At 31.9% G+C, this 16,671-nt stretch overlaps 1 protein-coding gene across 5 annotated transcripts; it reads left to right on the plus strand.

The window, feature by feature from the left end:
- Positions 1–4,738: 4,738 nt before the first annotated feature.
- On the plus strand, positions 4,739–11,409 carry LOC126720406 (cyclic nucleotide-gated ion channel 1-like). Of its 5 annotated transcripts, none has more exons than XM_050422847.1 (9): positions 4,739–5,012; positions 6,076–6,168; positions 7,136–7,661; positions 8,527–8,739; positions 8,890–9,185; positions 9,324–9,435; positions 9,835–10,071; positions 10,155–10,549; positions 10,964–11,409. In XM_050422847.1, the coding sequence occupies exons 2-9, from the start codon at positions 6,140–6,142 to the stop codon at positions 11,265–11,267; spliced, it is 2,112 nt and encodes a 703-aa protein (XP_050278804.1). In that variant the 5' UTR covers positions 4,739–5,012; positions 6,076–6,139; the 3' UTR covers positions 11,268–11,409. The 5 variants fall into 5 exon arrangements, with proteins under 5 accessions (XP_050278804.1, XP_050278802.1, XP_050278803.1 ...); XM_050422845.1 differs by having other exon boundaries at positions 4,740–5,033; XM_050422846.1 differs by lacking the exon at positions 4,739–5,012 and adding an exon at positions 5,033–5,136.
- The last annotated feature ends 5,262 nt before the right edge of the window (positions 11,410–16,671 follow it).

Genomic DNA, 16,671 nt, shown 5'->3' on the forward strand with positions numbered 1-16,671 from the left:
TTGGATTACCCAAATCTATCTAAGGTGTTGACCATACAAGATCTTACTTCAGTATTGTGGGCATAATGTGTCGTTTAGAGGAGTATGCCTCAGCTAAGTGGACCGAGGTGGAGAAAAGAAATAGAGTTGCCACCTAGATTAGTTCTAAAAACCATATGTATAGCATCCTTATATGGAAGGAATGATCTTATTACCAGGGTATGGGTTCGGAGTTTAGACGCAATTTAGGAAGGTGTTAGCACCCATGACCGCCCGACCCATGGGTCAGCTTTCACTCATTGTGTCTTACGTCTAAATCTATTAAAGGCATTTTCAACAATTATCATTCTAGACTCACACACACACACTAACATGCATCTAGTAAACAAACATGGCATTGCATTACATATCACATCTCAAGTCTAGCATACATCTATCATGCATCTCATATTATCTCATCCAAAGCAACAAACAAATCATGGCCGAAACACAGGCATGGCAAGATCAAAATAAAAATATGATTGTATCTAAATGTCAAAAACAACTCATCCAAAAAAAACATATTCATATTCATCATCAAACCTATATCCCAAATGCATGTTCATGTGAATGCATGACTTACCTTACTCCACCATAGCACTTATGCATCAATGCATGGATGTATGGATGCATGCTCATGGCAAAGCAAAGAAATCATTGAAGGAAAATCCTACTCTAACATGTTGGGGACAAACAAACACACATGCAAAGAAACAGAGACTTATAAGCATAGGACAAGACAAGACAGAAACATGTTAAACAAGAGAAATAATGAAACAGAAGCAAAAATGGTTGAATTAGGGTTTCTAGGCATGAGTGTGCATGCACATACATAGGTTCTACATATGCAGCCTAGTTGTATGTGTGTGCATACAGAAAGCATGTGTATGCATACACGCCCTAAAACACTAACACAGAAACGTAGAACAAAGCAAAAACAAAACTAACAATCTAGCATGCTTGAAATGATAAAGCGAAGAAAACCTAAGCTAAGCAGACATGTTATATCATAAATAAACAAGAAAATGAAGAAAACAAAAAGATTAAAGAAAGAAAGGAAAAGAAAAGGACTTAGAGCATATACCTCAAAGCACAAAACTCCTTAGCTTGATTTTGACCGTTTCTCTCAATCAATCTATTCACAATCAGATACAAAAGTGATTAGTATGCTTGAAACTCGAAGATTAAGGTCAAAAAATGCCTTAATAAAAAAAATCTTGACTTAAGGATGCTTTGTGAAAAATTCCCTTTTTAAATCACTATTTCTAGTGAATCTTGTGTTTTCCCTTAAGATTTTCTGTGTATTTTGAAAATGTATCATGTATGGCTTTTTATAGATGAGAAATGGGGGTTTGGAACAGCTCCCAAACGATATGGGATTCGTTCCAAACCTCACACTTAATGCTGAAAAACTTGCCTTTCATAGTTTTAGGAACCCTAGCATGGGTGCGTAGGCCCGTGTATGTGTATGCATGTATGAAACATGCGCACGTAGCTTTGGAACATGTGTGCACATATGCGTGTATGCATACACATGCCCTAGGGTTTCTTGACCTTAATTTCCTAAAAATAGATTTATTTAGTTCATAAAAAAGTTATATTTTTCCAAAAACACTTTCCTCAAGTCAATTTCAATCTAATCGAGCCCTAAAACAACCTTGGGCTTTAGAATTCTAACATCGTTGGGGAACGGAGCCCAAGTCGTAAGGGGTACAAAATGGGATATCTACAAGTATACATCAAAGTAGCCTACACTTCATGTTTGAATTCACATTCCTCACAGAAAATAAGAGTTTATGCAAATGGTAGTCATGAGATTTATTTTTTCAAGTGACAGTAGTTGGTAGAACAAAAAAACTTTTAGGGGTCTAGTTTAGTGTATCCTAAACACACCAACATATCAATCAGAAACCTCTTCTCTATGATCAAGATAGATCATTATAATTGATATGTTGTAGTTTTCATAGATGAACTGCCAATTTCATCACCAACTATGAACTAGGGTTTATGAGTTTACAAGGAACTTGTGCTTTAAATTTTTTGTATGTGAATCTCATTCCCATACCTAAATCACATGCAATACATCTCATGGACTACATGTAATGTCCTAAAAGCTCATATACAAATACTCTCGAAAAATAAAACACTTTTATTAATCAATAATTGCTTGAACTCCTCACTCAAACTTGGCTTCACAACCATATTAGTCAATAGTCACATTCTCTACTAATCTTACTTTCTTCCATCTATGATTATCTTTCCATGTGTTCTATCAAAAGCTTCTCTTTGTATTTTGCTCTTCCATATGTTCCATTTTTAATCATCTCACCAATCAACTTGTACATAATTCTTGAAAACTTCTCTTCTTACATCACCACCAAAACACCATTAATAACTTTCATAATTCCTCATATTGTAGGATATCCATAACCTAAAGAATCCATATATCATAACAAAATCAAATTTCTTCTAAGCTCAAGCATATTTCTCACATTACTCAAGGTCTTCACAATTTCATCAAACATCTTAAATTTTACCTTGCTAATTCTGAAAACTTTACATTTTATATTATTAGCCAACGTATCATAATCACAAGCCTTGTAGGTGTCCAATCAATTTGTTCCTCTACTAGCCACAAAAAGATCACCACACTCTTCATCATCACTATATGTTGCAGCATTTATTGAATCCGCTATTTTTTGATTGTCACGAATTTTCTTGAACTCTTTTAACTAATTTTCAACTTCTTGCAATGATATTGGTAGTGCTTATTCTTATGACAATAATAACACTCAATGTCATTAATGTCCCTCCTTGGTCTAGACTTCGATCTTGACTTTCCCCAATGGTTCTTCCCATGTGACCCACTCTTACCATGACTTGAATCAGAGTTCACCACAAATGCTCTAACTTTAAATTATTCATTGGCTTCTTGACCTTCTATATCTCCAACAGAATTGGTTTAATATATTTTAACTTGAATGTCTTCCCAACTAGCAGTGTAGTCAAAAGAGTGTTATAAAAAGGAAGGAGTGATCCTCTTTCTTAATCTTAGTCTCCATGATCGATAATTGAGTAATCAATTTATTAAAAACATTCATATGATCTCTAATGCCAATAGCCTCCTCCATGCATAGCTGATACAACTATTTATTCAAGCACAATCAATTTGTCAATTTCTTTGACATATAAACTTTCTCTAACTATTTTCATAGTTGGGGGAAGTCTCATTCCACATATTATACTTTATCTTAGGGTAAGATTTAAACATATAGTATTCACTACTTTCATCTCAAGTTCTTTCCATTCATTGTCAGACTTAGTGTGAGGATTCTTTAACTTTTCAAACAACACCTTAATCAATTCTGGCATTACTAAAATGACTTTAATAGTGCTTTGCCAAATGATAAAACTATTTTTGTCATCAAAGAGCTTCACCTCAACCTTTATGTTTTTTTTTTTTTTTTTTCCTAATCTCGAATCAATAATTTTTATGCCAGTTGTTGTAAAATACATGAAAAGCACTAAAATAGCAAGCAACACAACATACAAAATTTAACTTGGTTTGACTAACTCAAAGCCTACATCTACAGGCAATACCGACCAAAATTTACAATCAATGAAAAAAATTACAACCACCTATAAACAAACAAAAAACTCTCAAGTATAAACTGACCCAAAATCACAATACATCGAAAGGTGCCTTCACACTAACACATTAGACAAAACTTAGTCTATAAGAGCATTAATATCAGACGATCTAAAAAAAATAATGTTATTTTGATACATCAAAAATTACTTTATATATTTTAACACACTAATTTACAATACGTTTTTTTTTTTTTTGAAAATACTAAGTATTTTTTTAACACACACACGGGGAGAGAAGAAAAGATTTTTTAAAGAAACTTACAGTGGTGTATATTCAAAATGGTCTAATTTACCATACATCTTATATTACACATTCTATACTTTCACCACTTTATTTAAATACTTTTTCTTCATTTATTCTTTTGGTTGCTCCGAACGTCACTAAGAGGTATAAGAGAGAGAAAATTTGATAAATTATTAATTAATTCCAACCAATCATTTGAGAGAAAGTTCGAAAAAAAAAAAAATCAAATATTTATACCATATCTCCCCATGTGCTCTTATTATTAGAAGGAAAATGCTAACAAATCCATTTAATGAAAGTTTTCATGAGAAAATAAAAAAATTAATGTTTTGACAGGTTTTTTCATTTTTTATAAAAATTGTGTCAAAATTTTCTTAAAATAAATTATTAAGTAATGTTTTAAAAACATTTATTAACATGACCCTCCTTAGAATTGTATTGCAGCAAGTTCCAAAACATATCTCAAGAAAGTGATTTTTTGTGTTTGAACTGACACTCAGTAGGTGTCTTTTTGTGGGGAGGTAAAAAAAAAAAAAAAAAAAAAAAGTAAAAGTGGGGAAAATGTTGGAGAAAAAGTAATTGTAAACTGATAAATGAATAGAGAGAAAAATAATTAAAAAATTAAGAAAAAATATTAGAAATAGATGTATGATATGGTGACTGATTTTTATACTTCTATAGCACATTTGGGATTCCAAAAACAGGAAGAAGATATCTTGTATCAAGTATTAGACTTAACAATGCTTGCCTGTAGTATACAAACCAATATAGGCCCACCATGATATAATATAAGTCATACCATTTCCAGGAAGCTGTCTGTGTCTTTGTCTTGGTTTTATTATATGGAACCCTTGAGTCTTTCCGCGGTATGTGTCCATGGTTTATGTTTCCCTCTCCTTTTCTTTTATCTCACTCTCTCTGACAGTTGAGCTCAACACGCTGACAGTAACTGTCATTGCAGTTCTCTCCACGAACTTTCTTCTGAGGGCGTAGCTCTCAGCCATTTTCTTTACGAAGCCTTCTCTCCTTCATTTTTATCCTCATAATAATCATTTTCTTTCTGAAAGCAACAGCTAGCAAGTGGGTCAAGGAAGGCCAAGTATCTTCTCTATCATTTCATGTAATACTTTTGTTTCATTCATTCTCTGTTCAAGTTTCTGTTTGGTTGACGAGAAACGGTTGAAAGAGAAAGGAAAGCAAGACCTTTACTTTGATTGACTTTGGTACACCAATTTTGCCTTTGTAGTAGGGGTAACGGGTTGGTTTTTCGTTTTAGTTATTTATTTAGCTTTTGTAATTTCTGGGTAGCAACGCAACAGAGAACTTTTCTCAGCAAACGACCAGAAACTTGAATTTTTTTTTTTTTTTTTAAATCTCTAGTAAGGACCCTTTTTTCTTTGAACCAAACAGAGAGTTGTAGTTTCTGGTTTTTTTTTTTTTTTTTTTTTTGGGTACTTTTATTTTCTTTTACTGATGAATATAATAAAATTTTAATTTTGGCTATGTTCATTATTTTTTTGACTTATCCTTTTCTAATTATTTATTATTAAAAATTTGACTTCCCTTTTATGCTTGGGATTATGCAAAAACTGTCATATTTTATGATTCGGGGTGGAAATCTTTTCCTAATTATAGTATTTTTTTAATACACTAAAAATAGTAGTCCACTTGATACACTTGCTTTTGATATTTTAATTTTATTTTAGTCCTTTCTAATCACTAATCAATTTTCCAACATGTGTTGGGTTTAGTATAAACTAGAAAGTGAATTTTGTTTTTTGTACAACTTGTCAGATTACACATTTGAAGTTACTGGTTTCCTAAAAAAAAAAAATTTAATAGTAGACCGCATATAAATTACCTGTTTGGTACAGTACAACGCGTCTTTCTTTTTCTTAATTTTTATTTGTTATTTTTTGTTAAATGTTAAGTTCTGCATGATTGTTATCTTTTTTAATTCATCTATACGTTTACTTGATTATTTTTAAGTTAAATAAATAAGTTTATGTTAAACTAGCACTAGTTTTTGCTCAATAATTTATCTATGGTAGTCATAAATTGCATACATGTTACTCCCAATTATCTTTTGGCTTCTACTTTACCATGCACAATTCTTGGTTTTCATTGAACAGATTCTCAAATTTGAACTTGTACTTCTGCAGGGTCTGGATTTTAGGCTTTTGCAAGTTTGGTGCTTAAGATTGGACATTTAACTGGCTGAAGAAAATGGATTTCAAGCGACTTAAATTTGTAAGGTTAGTTTGTTCAAGTCTGAACTCCAATAGTCTCCATTGTTGCTATTATTCTGTTAATTTGATTCTTTTAAGCACACAATTTTATCAGAGTGTCTATGTCACTTCTATATGTCTATATGTGCTGATGGTATCATGGAATAAGAAAATTTTTGGGAGTAATTTCATGAAAAACTTCAGATTTTTAATTAAGTTATGAAATTTCTATTGTTTTGCATCAATATCTATCATAATTACTTTGAAAATGGTTATAATTTGGACTCTTATAAAATATACTAGTTAAAAGTAACCAAAATCAGTAAGTTACATTTAAGAGTAAATCTTACACTAAAAAGCCCCACAAATAAATGATAAATAGTATTCTAGTGCAAAAATTCAACTCAATAATGGTGTTTAAATTATATTGTATTTATTCTATTTTCTCTTTTACAAATGAATAATCTGTTTTGTGATATTCTTCAGTGTAAAAAAATCCTATGATTCATATTGAATACCTGTAATGCCTAGACATGTCTCAAGAGCAGCTTATTTGGATTTCCTTCACTTTTATTTGACACTCATTATAAGCCTTAAGGGTCTAATTTGTAATGATTTTAAAATTGTAGTTGATGTTGAATTATTGATACAATTGGAACTATTCTAGAAAGTACTAGATGGAAAAATCTAAAAAATCATGTTGTTTAGGATCATTAAAAGACATTCTAGTTTAGGCTATAAACATATAGAGAACTTAAATGACCCAATTTGGTGATTGGTAATGTTGCAAATGGGTGAATTACTGCGTTGTCACTTGTTCTTTCATTATTCATTTTTAGTGCACCATTTCACAGTTAGGAACCACTCATATTTATTAGTTTATAAAGGAATCCAATAAGTTATTCATTTTGGTAGTATCCATTCAATTACTTAAATAGCTGCTGAAACTTGCTTTATGCATGCTACTTTATAATTATATTTATTTTTCATCCAGGTTTGAAGATTGGAGTTCAGAGAGATCTGAGAGTTCTGAGCGGAGATATTCTATTGATGATGGACCACAACTGAGAAAACCAAGATCAACTTTTGGCAGTGTTTTGAAGATTAGTGGCATTCCTTCTGTAGGTGATCAGCCAAGTAAAGAGTCTAGTCCTCCTCCTAGGAAGACAATTCTTGATCCACAGGGTCAATTTCTTCAAACTTGGAATAAAATATTTGTGCTCTCTTGTGTCATAGCTGTTGCCCTGGATCCTTTGTTCTTTTACATCCCAGTGATCGATGACAAGGACAAATGCCTTGATTTAGATGAAACTCTGACAATTATTGCTTGTGTTCTTCGTTCACTCTTTGATGCCTTTTATGCACTTCATATAATCTTTCAGTTTCGAACTGGGTTTATTGCTCCTTCTTCTCGAGTATTTGGAAGGGGTGAGACAATAACTGATCCGATGGCTATTGCAAAAAGATACTTATCCACATACTTCTTCATTGACATTCTGTCAATTCTTCCATTGCCACAGGTATGCATGTGACAATTGATCAGTGTGAAGCATCATTACTCTAGTTTATTACAAGAACTCTATGTTCTTTCTGCAATCATCACAACATGTAGTTCAGCCCCCACTGTAGTGATAGGTTCGCACTGAAGAAACTTGCACCCCACCCAACTTGTTACTTTGCCATCAGTGCAGGGAGTTATGTTTCATTCACTTCCATTTTTGCTGCTGTTACACCAACTTAAGGAAATGTGCTTACGTAACAGATTAATGAATTGGTTTGTTTGTGGTAGGTTAATTTTATGAATAATTTATTTCCTCATTTTTTTTTTTTTCTATTTTGGTTAAAAGACATAGTAAGAGTTAGGCTTTCTTTGAGGGAAACTTAGACTTCCAAGTTAGACTAATGAACAATTTATAGTTTGGGAAATCATGAGTATCATTATTCATTATCCACATCTGAATCTGACTTCCAATTAGATCAAGGTAAGCACCGTATTCCTATAATATTCTAGCAATAAAACTAATCATAACTCATCCTAATACAAACATATATGAATCTATCCTAACATACTCCTAATTTTTCCTAACTTAAAAAAAAAAAGTAAATAAATAAGACACATAACAGACAGTTTTCTGGAGGTTGAATAACTACATGATTTCTAAACTTATGCACTGACAAAACATTTGGCTATTTTCAATAGCAGAACTGATCTTGTTATGCCAGAGTGATACTTTGAACACACATGGGCGCATAATGCATATAACAACTTATATGTAGAAGAATGAACCATGTCTTTAGTTGAAATTTTGTTAATTGCTTGATGTAAAAGAATTAAGCAGTTAAGGTAATGTCAGTTTTACAATTATGATGTCTTACATTGTTCAGGTGTTAAGGTTTCTCATCATTCCCTCAATGAAAACCGAAGTTCCATTAGTCATGAAGGAGATGTTGAAGTCAGTAATCTTCTCCCAATATGTGCCAAGACTTTTGCGGATCTATCCACTATATGTAGAAGTAACAAGAACGTCGGGCATACTGACTCAGACAGCATGGGCTGGAGCTGCTTATAATCTTTCTCTGTATATGCTCGCCAGTCACGTAAGTTGATTTGGTGGTTTTTGAATACTTAATTACACTACTTCTGAGATTTGCTTCTTTTTCTTTTTTTTCTTTTTTTTTTTTTTTCTTTCTTTTTTTTAATGCAATACTTCTGAGATTTTCTGATCACAAATAAATATGACAAACCAGGTTGTAGGAGCTTTTTGGTACTTGTTTGCCATTGAACGAGAGGATACATGCTGGCATAAACACTGTAACAACACTATTGGTTGTGAAGATAAAGATTTTTACTGTGGAAAGAACCGTAGCAAAAGCTATGCAGATCCATATAAAAATTGCCCTTTTATTGATCCTGATGACATTAAAAATAAAACGGTCTTCAACTTTGGAATATTTACTGATGCTCTTAAATCTGGAGTGGTGGAATCAAGAAATTTTCGAGAGAAATTCTTTTACTGCTTTTGGTGGGGTCTTCGTGGTCTTAGGTTAGTAAATATATGATCCTCAAATTATATTCTTACTCAGTTGCCTTGCAGTCAAAACTATATATGATCTCATTGTGAGTGAATGCTTTACAGCTAGAGGCTTTTTTTAACTTGTGTTTTCTTTTTTTGTTTCATCAGTTCTCTTGGCCAAAACCTGAAAACAAGCACTTATGTTGGGGAGATAATCTTTGCTGTCTTCATATCAATCTTTGGGTTGGTATTATTCTCATTACTTATTGGCAATATGCAGGTAAAACTTTGATCCTCATCAATTCTGTTTGCAACTCAATCTTGTAAATTATAAAATGATTATGATTATACATTTGGGCTTTGTGCATAAGCATATCATCCAAACCTTCCAACTGATGTGATGGGCTTATGACATTTTGTTAATTTATCCATAAGAAACATGTATAGTTGTTGCATTTTTCTGCCATCTTCCATTAATCTCTCTTTGTTGTATTTATTCTCAATGTTTCTGCTGTTCTTATTTAATTTGCCAAGTGCCAAGTGCCAAATCTTCTGTAAAAACATGATATCTTACAAATTGTATCCACTATTAACTCCAACTTGAAACCTTTTGTTGGAATCCTCATAGTCCTTGATTTGATGAACCAAGGTGCTATATTATGTTTCTGTGCTGTTATAGAAATATCTGCAATCCACAACAGTGAGAGTGGAAGAGATGAGAGTGAAAAGGACTGATGCAGAACAGTGGATGTCCCACCGTATGCTCCCTGAGAACTTAAGGGAGCGGATCAGACGATACGAACAGTATAAATGGCAAGAAACCAGGGGTGTTGAGGAAGAGAATCTAGTTCGTAACCTTCCTAAAGACCTAAGGAGGGACATAAAACGACATCTTTGCTTAGATCTTCTCAAGAGAGTTAGTGTTTTTCTTTGATTTTTTTTTTCCTTCGTGTCCAACATCTAGCTCTTGCATTCATTAAGTCAATTTTATTTTTTTAGGTGCCAATGTTTGAAAAAATGGATGAACAACTATTGGATGCGCTTTGTGATCATCTCAAGCCAGTACTATACACAGCAAAGAGCTGCATTGTCCGTGAGGGGGATCCAGTGGATGAGATGCTTTTTATCATGAGAGGAACCCTAGCCACTATGACTACCAATGGTGGAAGGACTGGTTTCTTTAACTCTGCTGATCTCAAGGCTGGTGACTTCTGTGGAGAAGAGCTTCTTACTTGGGCATTGGATCCTCACCCCTCTACAAATCTCCCCATCTCAACTAGAACAGTGGTAGCTATAATAGAGGTTGAAGCCTTTGCTTTAATGGCGTATGACTTGAAGTTTGTGGCATCTCAGTTTCGGCGTCTTCATAGCAAGCAGCTCCAGCACACTTTCAGGCAAGGATTGAAGCCATGCTTATCAACTTTTTAGATAATTATTATCACGGCTGTCTAAAAAATGCAGGTCTATAGAAACAAAAACTTCTGCATAAATTGTAGTAGAGGATGGGCCATCAATTTCGCTTCAATTTTGAAACAGTATAATCTAATCATCCAATTAAAATCTATAGATTTGATAGGTTTTCCTTACATAAAAGCAAGTCACATTGTCTTTTTTCTTTAATAGAATTAACTTGAAGCGACATTTTAGGCTTGCCCTGCTTTTTGGTATTGTTAGGATGGGGCATTGATGCTACTAGCTTGGAAGAAATTTGAAAATGTATAATCAAAAGAAAGAAATAATGGCTATTAAAACTCTGATGAGCGCTTTGATTTGCCCTCATAATGCATTTTTGCAATGATGACTTCCAGGTTCTACTCCCTACAATGGAGGACGTGGGGAGCCTGTTTTATCCAAGTAGCTTGGCGCCGGTATTGTAAGAGAAAGCTTGATAAGTCTTTGCGTGAAGCAGAAGACAGACTGCAAGATGCTTTGGCAAATGAAGCTGGGACCTCGCCAAGTCTTGGTGCTACCATTTATGCATCAAGGTTTGCTGCAAATGCACTTCGAACCTTGCGACAAAATGGTGCACGCAAGACTAGAGTGCCACAAAGATTGCTACCACTGCTGCCACAGAAGCCTGCTGAACCCAATTTTGATGCTGAAAATCATTAGTAGCATGGCGTTTCAACCTTCATGTGAATTATACCGTAAGTTTGTGTTATACATGCATTGTTCATATGTGAGAGTTTTCTGTACATATATATAGCACGTGCAACATGTTTTATAAGCAAACATCCTACTTTTAAGTATCTAACTGGTTTATAAGCTGGCATCAATAATTCTCTGTTCACAATAGACAATGAAAGGCACACTTTTAACAACAATGATTCTCCAAACTTTAAAATCCTATTGGTGCCTTAGGAACTTGAGAACAATGATTCAATAGATTATTTGAAAGCTGGATTCCACAAAGTAGGCCAGAGCATATGATATTTTTGCTAGTGCTGATTGATTTATCGACTAATGGATTGCAAATGAGCAATGGTCAATTTATGTCGAGTTATAATTTATCATTTAAAAAAGCAGATTGCACATATAACATTTGCAAATATTATAACTAAACCACTATAGTTAATTTGATTGAGCAATTTCAAAGTGAGTTTTTAAAAAAAAAATAATAAAGGCTAGGATAAATTATTTAGATACTTTAAATCATTTAAGTGGGGTCAATTGCCTTTAAAATAAAAAATAAAGAAAAAACGGAAAGGCAATTGACTCCCTTCAAATTTTCTTTTTACAGTTTTTTTTTTTTTTTTTTTTTTTGTATTTCCATAAGAATGCTTTAATATTACCTGGTTAAATATTAGTTATTTAGTTACTTAATATGAGTTCGTATAACATTATTTTAAACAATTAAATTTTATATTTTTTAAATATTACCAAAAATAATAATATAAATTTAATAACCACGAAACATAAGTATCAACCTTGAGAATTTCCAAAACTTGTAATTTTAAAATCATTAAAAAAAACTCTCAACCATTAAGGTAAAGTGCTAACCAACAATAGAGTCATAATTCTCAATTATTAAGGTAGAGTGCTAACCAACAATAGAGTCATAATTCTCAATTATTAAGGTAGAGTGCTAACCAACAATAGAGATCTTTCTAACTGTTTAAAATGTATATATTAACAACAATGGTTGCTTAAAGTTCTATAGGGACACCAAAAGCTTCTTTTTTTCTTTTTTTCATTTTTTTTTTAATCCTTGTATACATTAACAACCATTAACACCCTGATTTTTTAAAAGTTCTCGAGTTTAATTGATTGATGCTTTTTAATGTTTTCAAATGAAAGGTCAAAGGTTTAAATCATAATTTAAACCTTTACAATAATTGAATTTGTAAGAGAGGAAATTATATAGGCACAATTTGCTGTCCCTATAGAACTTTAAAACTTGAAAAGATGTGAGTGATAAGTGTATCTGTTATCTCTTTGAAGTCTGAACAAACAAAAGAAAATATCTGTTGAGTTTTGATCCCCTACAAAAAGATTGTAGATGTTTCTTGTAAAGCTTGTGGCGGTGGTCCATACTCCATTCCTGCTCACTGCTTTGGGTCATTTCTCATGAGTGAGATGTAACAGACATTGCAAGTGTTCAAGCGATTAAATTCATTAGACTTAATGATAAATATCAACAAAAGATTTGATTGGTCACAAACTCACAAATTTATCATGTAAGGCATCAGTTCAATTATTAAACTATTGAGAAAAAAAGTTTGATACAAAACATTTGTACAACAAGTTTTTAGGTAGCAAATTTTTAGTGATAGATAAAATGGTGATATTATTAATAAGCCTGTATAAGAATTAGTATTAAATTGTTAAATTGTTGTGAAAATATTGTGAATGTAATATTACTTTTAAATCTTAAATTAATTGACAACAAAGTTTAAGGGTCCGTTTGGTTAGAAGAGTGGAAAAGTGGAAGAATAAAAAATTAGTAGGAGGATGGAAAATTTTTAGTTTTCCCTCATGTGTGTTTGGTTGGAGGGGTGAAAAAGTGTGGTCGAAAAGAAAAGTGGAATAATAGAAAATGTAGTTTATATAAATTGACTATTATATTCTTGTTACGTAATATGTAATAAATAGATTTATTTGTACTTGTTAAATAATATAAAATTTACCGCATCATATATATAAATTATTATTATTATTTTTATTATTTTAATGTAAAAATTACAATAGTGTACATATAAATTTAACTGGGCAAAAGATTTTGTAACCAAGGTATTCCTATATTCACCATTCAACTAGTGAATATAACGTGGGTGACAAATAAGCTAAAGCAATTTAACTAGGCAAAACTTATAAATCAAAACTTGCACTAATAATTTAATTGGGCAACTGGGCAAATCAACTTGCACTGATTTATATATCAAAACTTGTATTAATAATTTAACTGGGCAAATCAACTTGCACTAGAATTTGTATAAATCAAAACTTGCACTAATAATTTAACTAGGCAATTGGGCAACAAAAACGTGGGCAGCAAAAATGTGGTCAGCAAATTTACACTCATTAAATAAGATGAATAAAATGAGGAGTAAGTGAGATTAATAAGCTAAGCAATTTAACTGGACAAAACTTATAAATCAAAACTTGCACAAATAATTTAATTGGGCAACTGGGCAAATCAACTTGCACTAATTTATACAAATCAAAACTTGCACTAATGATTTAACTGGGCAATTGGGCAACAAAAACGTCACTAGTAAAAACATGGTCAACAAATTTACACTCATTAAATAAGATGAATAAAGTGAGGGGTGGGTGAGATGAATAAAAGTACATTAGTTAGCACTTTTTTCTCCCCAATTTCCTCCCAATTTGGGAGGATAAAAAAATGTGGGCCTGAAGGGAAAATTTTCCTCCCCATTTTCTGTCTCTCTCTTGTTTTCTCTTTTGAACCAAATAGTAGAAAATACCATTTTTCACCCTATTTTCTTCTCCCTATTTTTCATCCTCCTTGTTTTCACCCCAACTAAACATACCCTTACTGTAATATACATAAGACGCAGTATTACATTTATTAAAAAAATTAAAAAAAAAAAAAGACAATAAAAGAAGAATGATTCAAATATTTAATGGATTGGTTGTAATATTGTCAATTGAAATAAAGGCACTTAGGAGGTAGGCCAAGCGTAAGATTGAAATAAAGGCCCACTATCAATTTCGTTTTTCCCCAAAAATCTATAAAAAAAAATATGTATTACCCGTTTGGATTGCGCATCTGCGATCAGCGTGTTTTTTTTTTTAGCGCATGAACAGTAAAATCACATGAATTTACTGTGCAGAGATAAAAATCACTGTAACAATACTATTCACGCACTGTAGTAACATAGTTTGCGCATTTAAAAATATTAAAAATGGATCCCACGATACTATTCACACATTTAAAAATTATTTTATTACAGTATTTTCAGTTTTCAATTTTAACAAAAATAAGTTCAATCCAAAGGACCCATAAAGGCACAATATCCATGAGGTGGGTCAGAGGCTTACATCATATTATCTTTTCTACTTGAGCTTGCTATACCGGATCTTTGATCTTGCTTCTTATCTAAATGTCACATTCTATTCTTGTGAATGGTGCTTTGGAATATTCAAGAATATTTAACAAAGTCAGTGACATCCTTCAAACAGTAAACACAAATTTTTTAAGTACCCTTTTTCGCACAATTTATTTTTTTTTTGGGTTAGGTTTGATAGATGGTTTTGCAAATTTTATTATTATCTGTCCATTTGAATACCTTGAAAATTGAAATTTAAAATATGAAAATACTGTAGAAAAATAATTTTTAAATGTGTGAACAATACTGTGAGACCCAGTTTTATTAATTTTGTCAAATTCCGTACCTGTGAGAATACTTAAAGATTTAACTTGGTAAATTTTGGGTTAGAAGCTACTGAAATATGACAAAATTTTGATTTGCTCAAAGATGAAGAGTTGATTATCTTTTCCTTATCTCTTTGCACCATAATGAATTCCTAAGTGATATTTTGTTCATTGAAGTATATTTTCAAGGCTTTAAAACAAACAAAAATTTAACTCAATTTAAATTTTCAAATGAGTGAGCTATAGTTGTTTGATGTTGGCACAACCATGTTAAATACAGGAATCACACTCAAGTGAGAAGCAATTTCACTTGATCTAAGTTGCGCAATGTGCAATCCAAATTCTATTAAAACAAAAGGGTTTATGTTAGGATCTCCGCCTATTTTTTGCACCTATATAAATCACTTGTACATCTTTTAGAGGTAAAAAGGCAATTATACTAGAGTAAAACATATCTAGTTTTGCTCCTTTCTTTCTAAACCTAAACATAGAAAATCATACTTGTGTTTTGAGTGAGAACATGAAAACTATTGTTTGTTCCTATACACCTTTAGCTCCAAACTGTTCTTGAAACCACAGAAATCTTTTTTAGTGTGCTTATTCTAGAAAACCTTCAAAAGGTTCCTTGGAGTGTCAAAGATTCTGGTTCATACAGGCGAGAAGTTCGTTAAGGAAATTTGCTTAGGAAGATTCCAGAGGTTCTAAGAGTATTGTGATAGGAAGGTAAATACGATATTTGCAAAGGTTACAATAAAGAGTCTAGTTGTATAAGGGTTTATTTTTTAAGTAGACTGTTGTAATTATTTTTCCTATAGTTAATTAGCTTTGGGATTGGATCCATAGAGTGATTTTTCCATTAAAGAGAATTTTTTAAATTGGTTTTTTACTTCATTACCAAGTCACTATGCTCTTCTACTACTTTATTTTTATTTTTTATTATTGTTGTCAAACTAAGATGTTTCAATTTGTATAAGAGTATTTAGAACAATATTGGGGTTTGAAGCATTCTCTCTCTCTCTCTCTCCAAATGTGGTTAACTTAAACCCCTAGTAAAACTACTTTCGTTTCAGTAAAAAAAAACCTTGACCAAATCATACCACACAATAATAAGTTTTCAAAAATTCTAAAAGAAATTCAAATGGGTTAGAAGTCGTAGCTTTAACTTGGTGGAAGTGTTTTAAATGGAATGGAAAATTTTAAAAAAGCGACACATGAGAACAAAATTAGGGTGGATTAAATTAAAACTCTTTTGAGCTTCTTTCTTTTATTACGTATAAATAACTATTTTTTTTATGCATGCTGAAGATAATTTATTTTAGTGGGGAATTATATAACATCCTTGACATGACTCTCACAAAAATTTAACGACCAAAAATTTTATTACTATTAAAAAAATCATATGATATAAGTATAGAATTATAGAATTTTAAAAGTGCATTGATAATTCCATAATTTTGTCTTAGATGTGATCATACATCTAAACGGACTATTTAATATTAATCACCAATGGTTTAATTATGGATCAATTGACATTTTTTGTGTCCTTCTATATAAGGTGGAGAGGGTTCAAGTTCAACCTCATGTAAAAATTTGGAGATTGTAGTCTATGCTGTTAGAGATATATTAGCTCATTAGTTTAGATCCAATCCTAATTTTATTTTGTGTGCAATCCAAGTC

The sequence above is a fragment of the Quercus robur genome, chromosome 4 (assembly GCF_932294415.1).
Source record: "Quercus robur chromosome 4, dhQueRobu3.1, whole genome shotgun sequence".
NCBI classification, from domain to species: domain Eukaryota; kingdom Viridiplantae; phylum Streptophyta; class Magnoliopsida; order Fagales; family Fagaceae; genus Quercus; species Quercus robur.

Bases quoted from the DNA above. Each gene is read 5' to 3' on its own strand.
- LOC126720406 (XM_050422847.1), top strand. From the start codon at position 6,140: ATGGATTTCAAGCGACTTAAATTTGTAAG. The intron at 9,436-9,834 runs GTAAAACTTTGA...GTGCTGTTATAG, and splicing joins TACTTATTGGCAATATGCAG to AAATATCTGCAATCCACAAC. The intron at 10,550-10,963 runs GCAAGGATTGAA...GATGACTTCCAG, and splicing joins CAGCTCCAGCACACTTTCAG to GTTCTACTCCCTACAATGGA.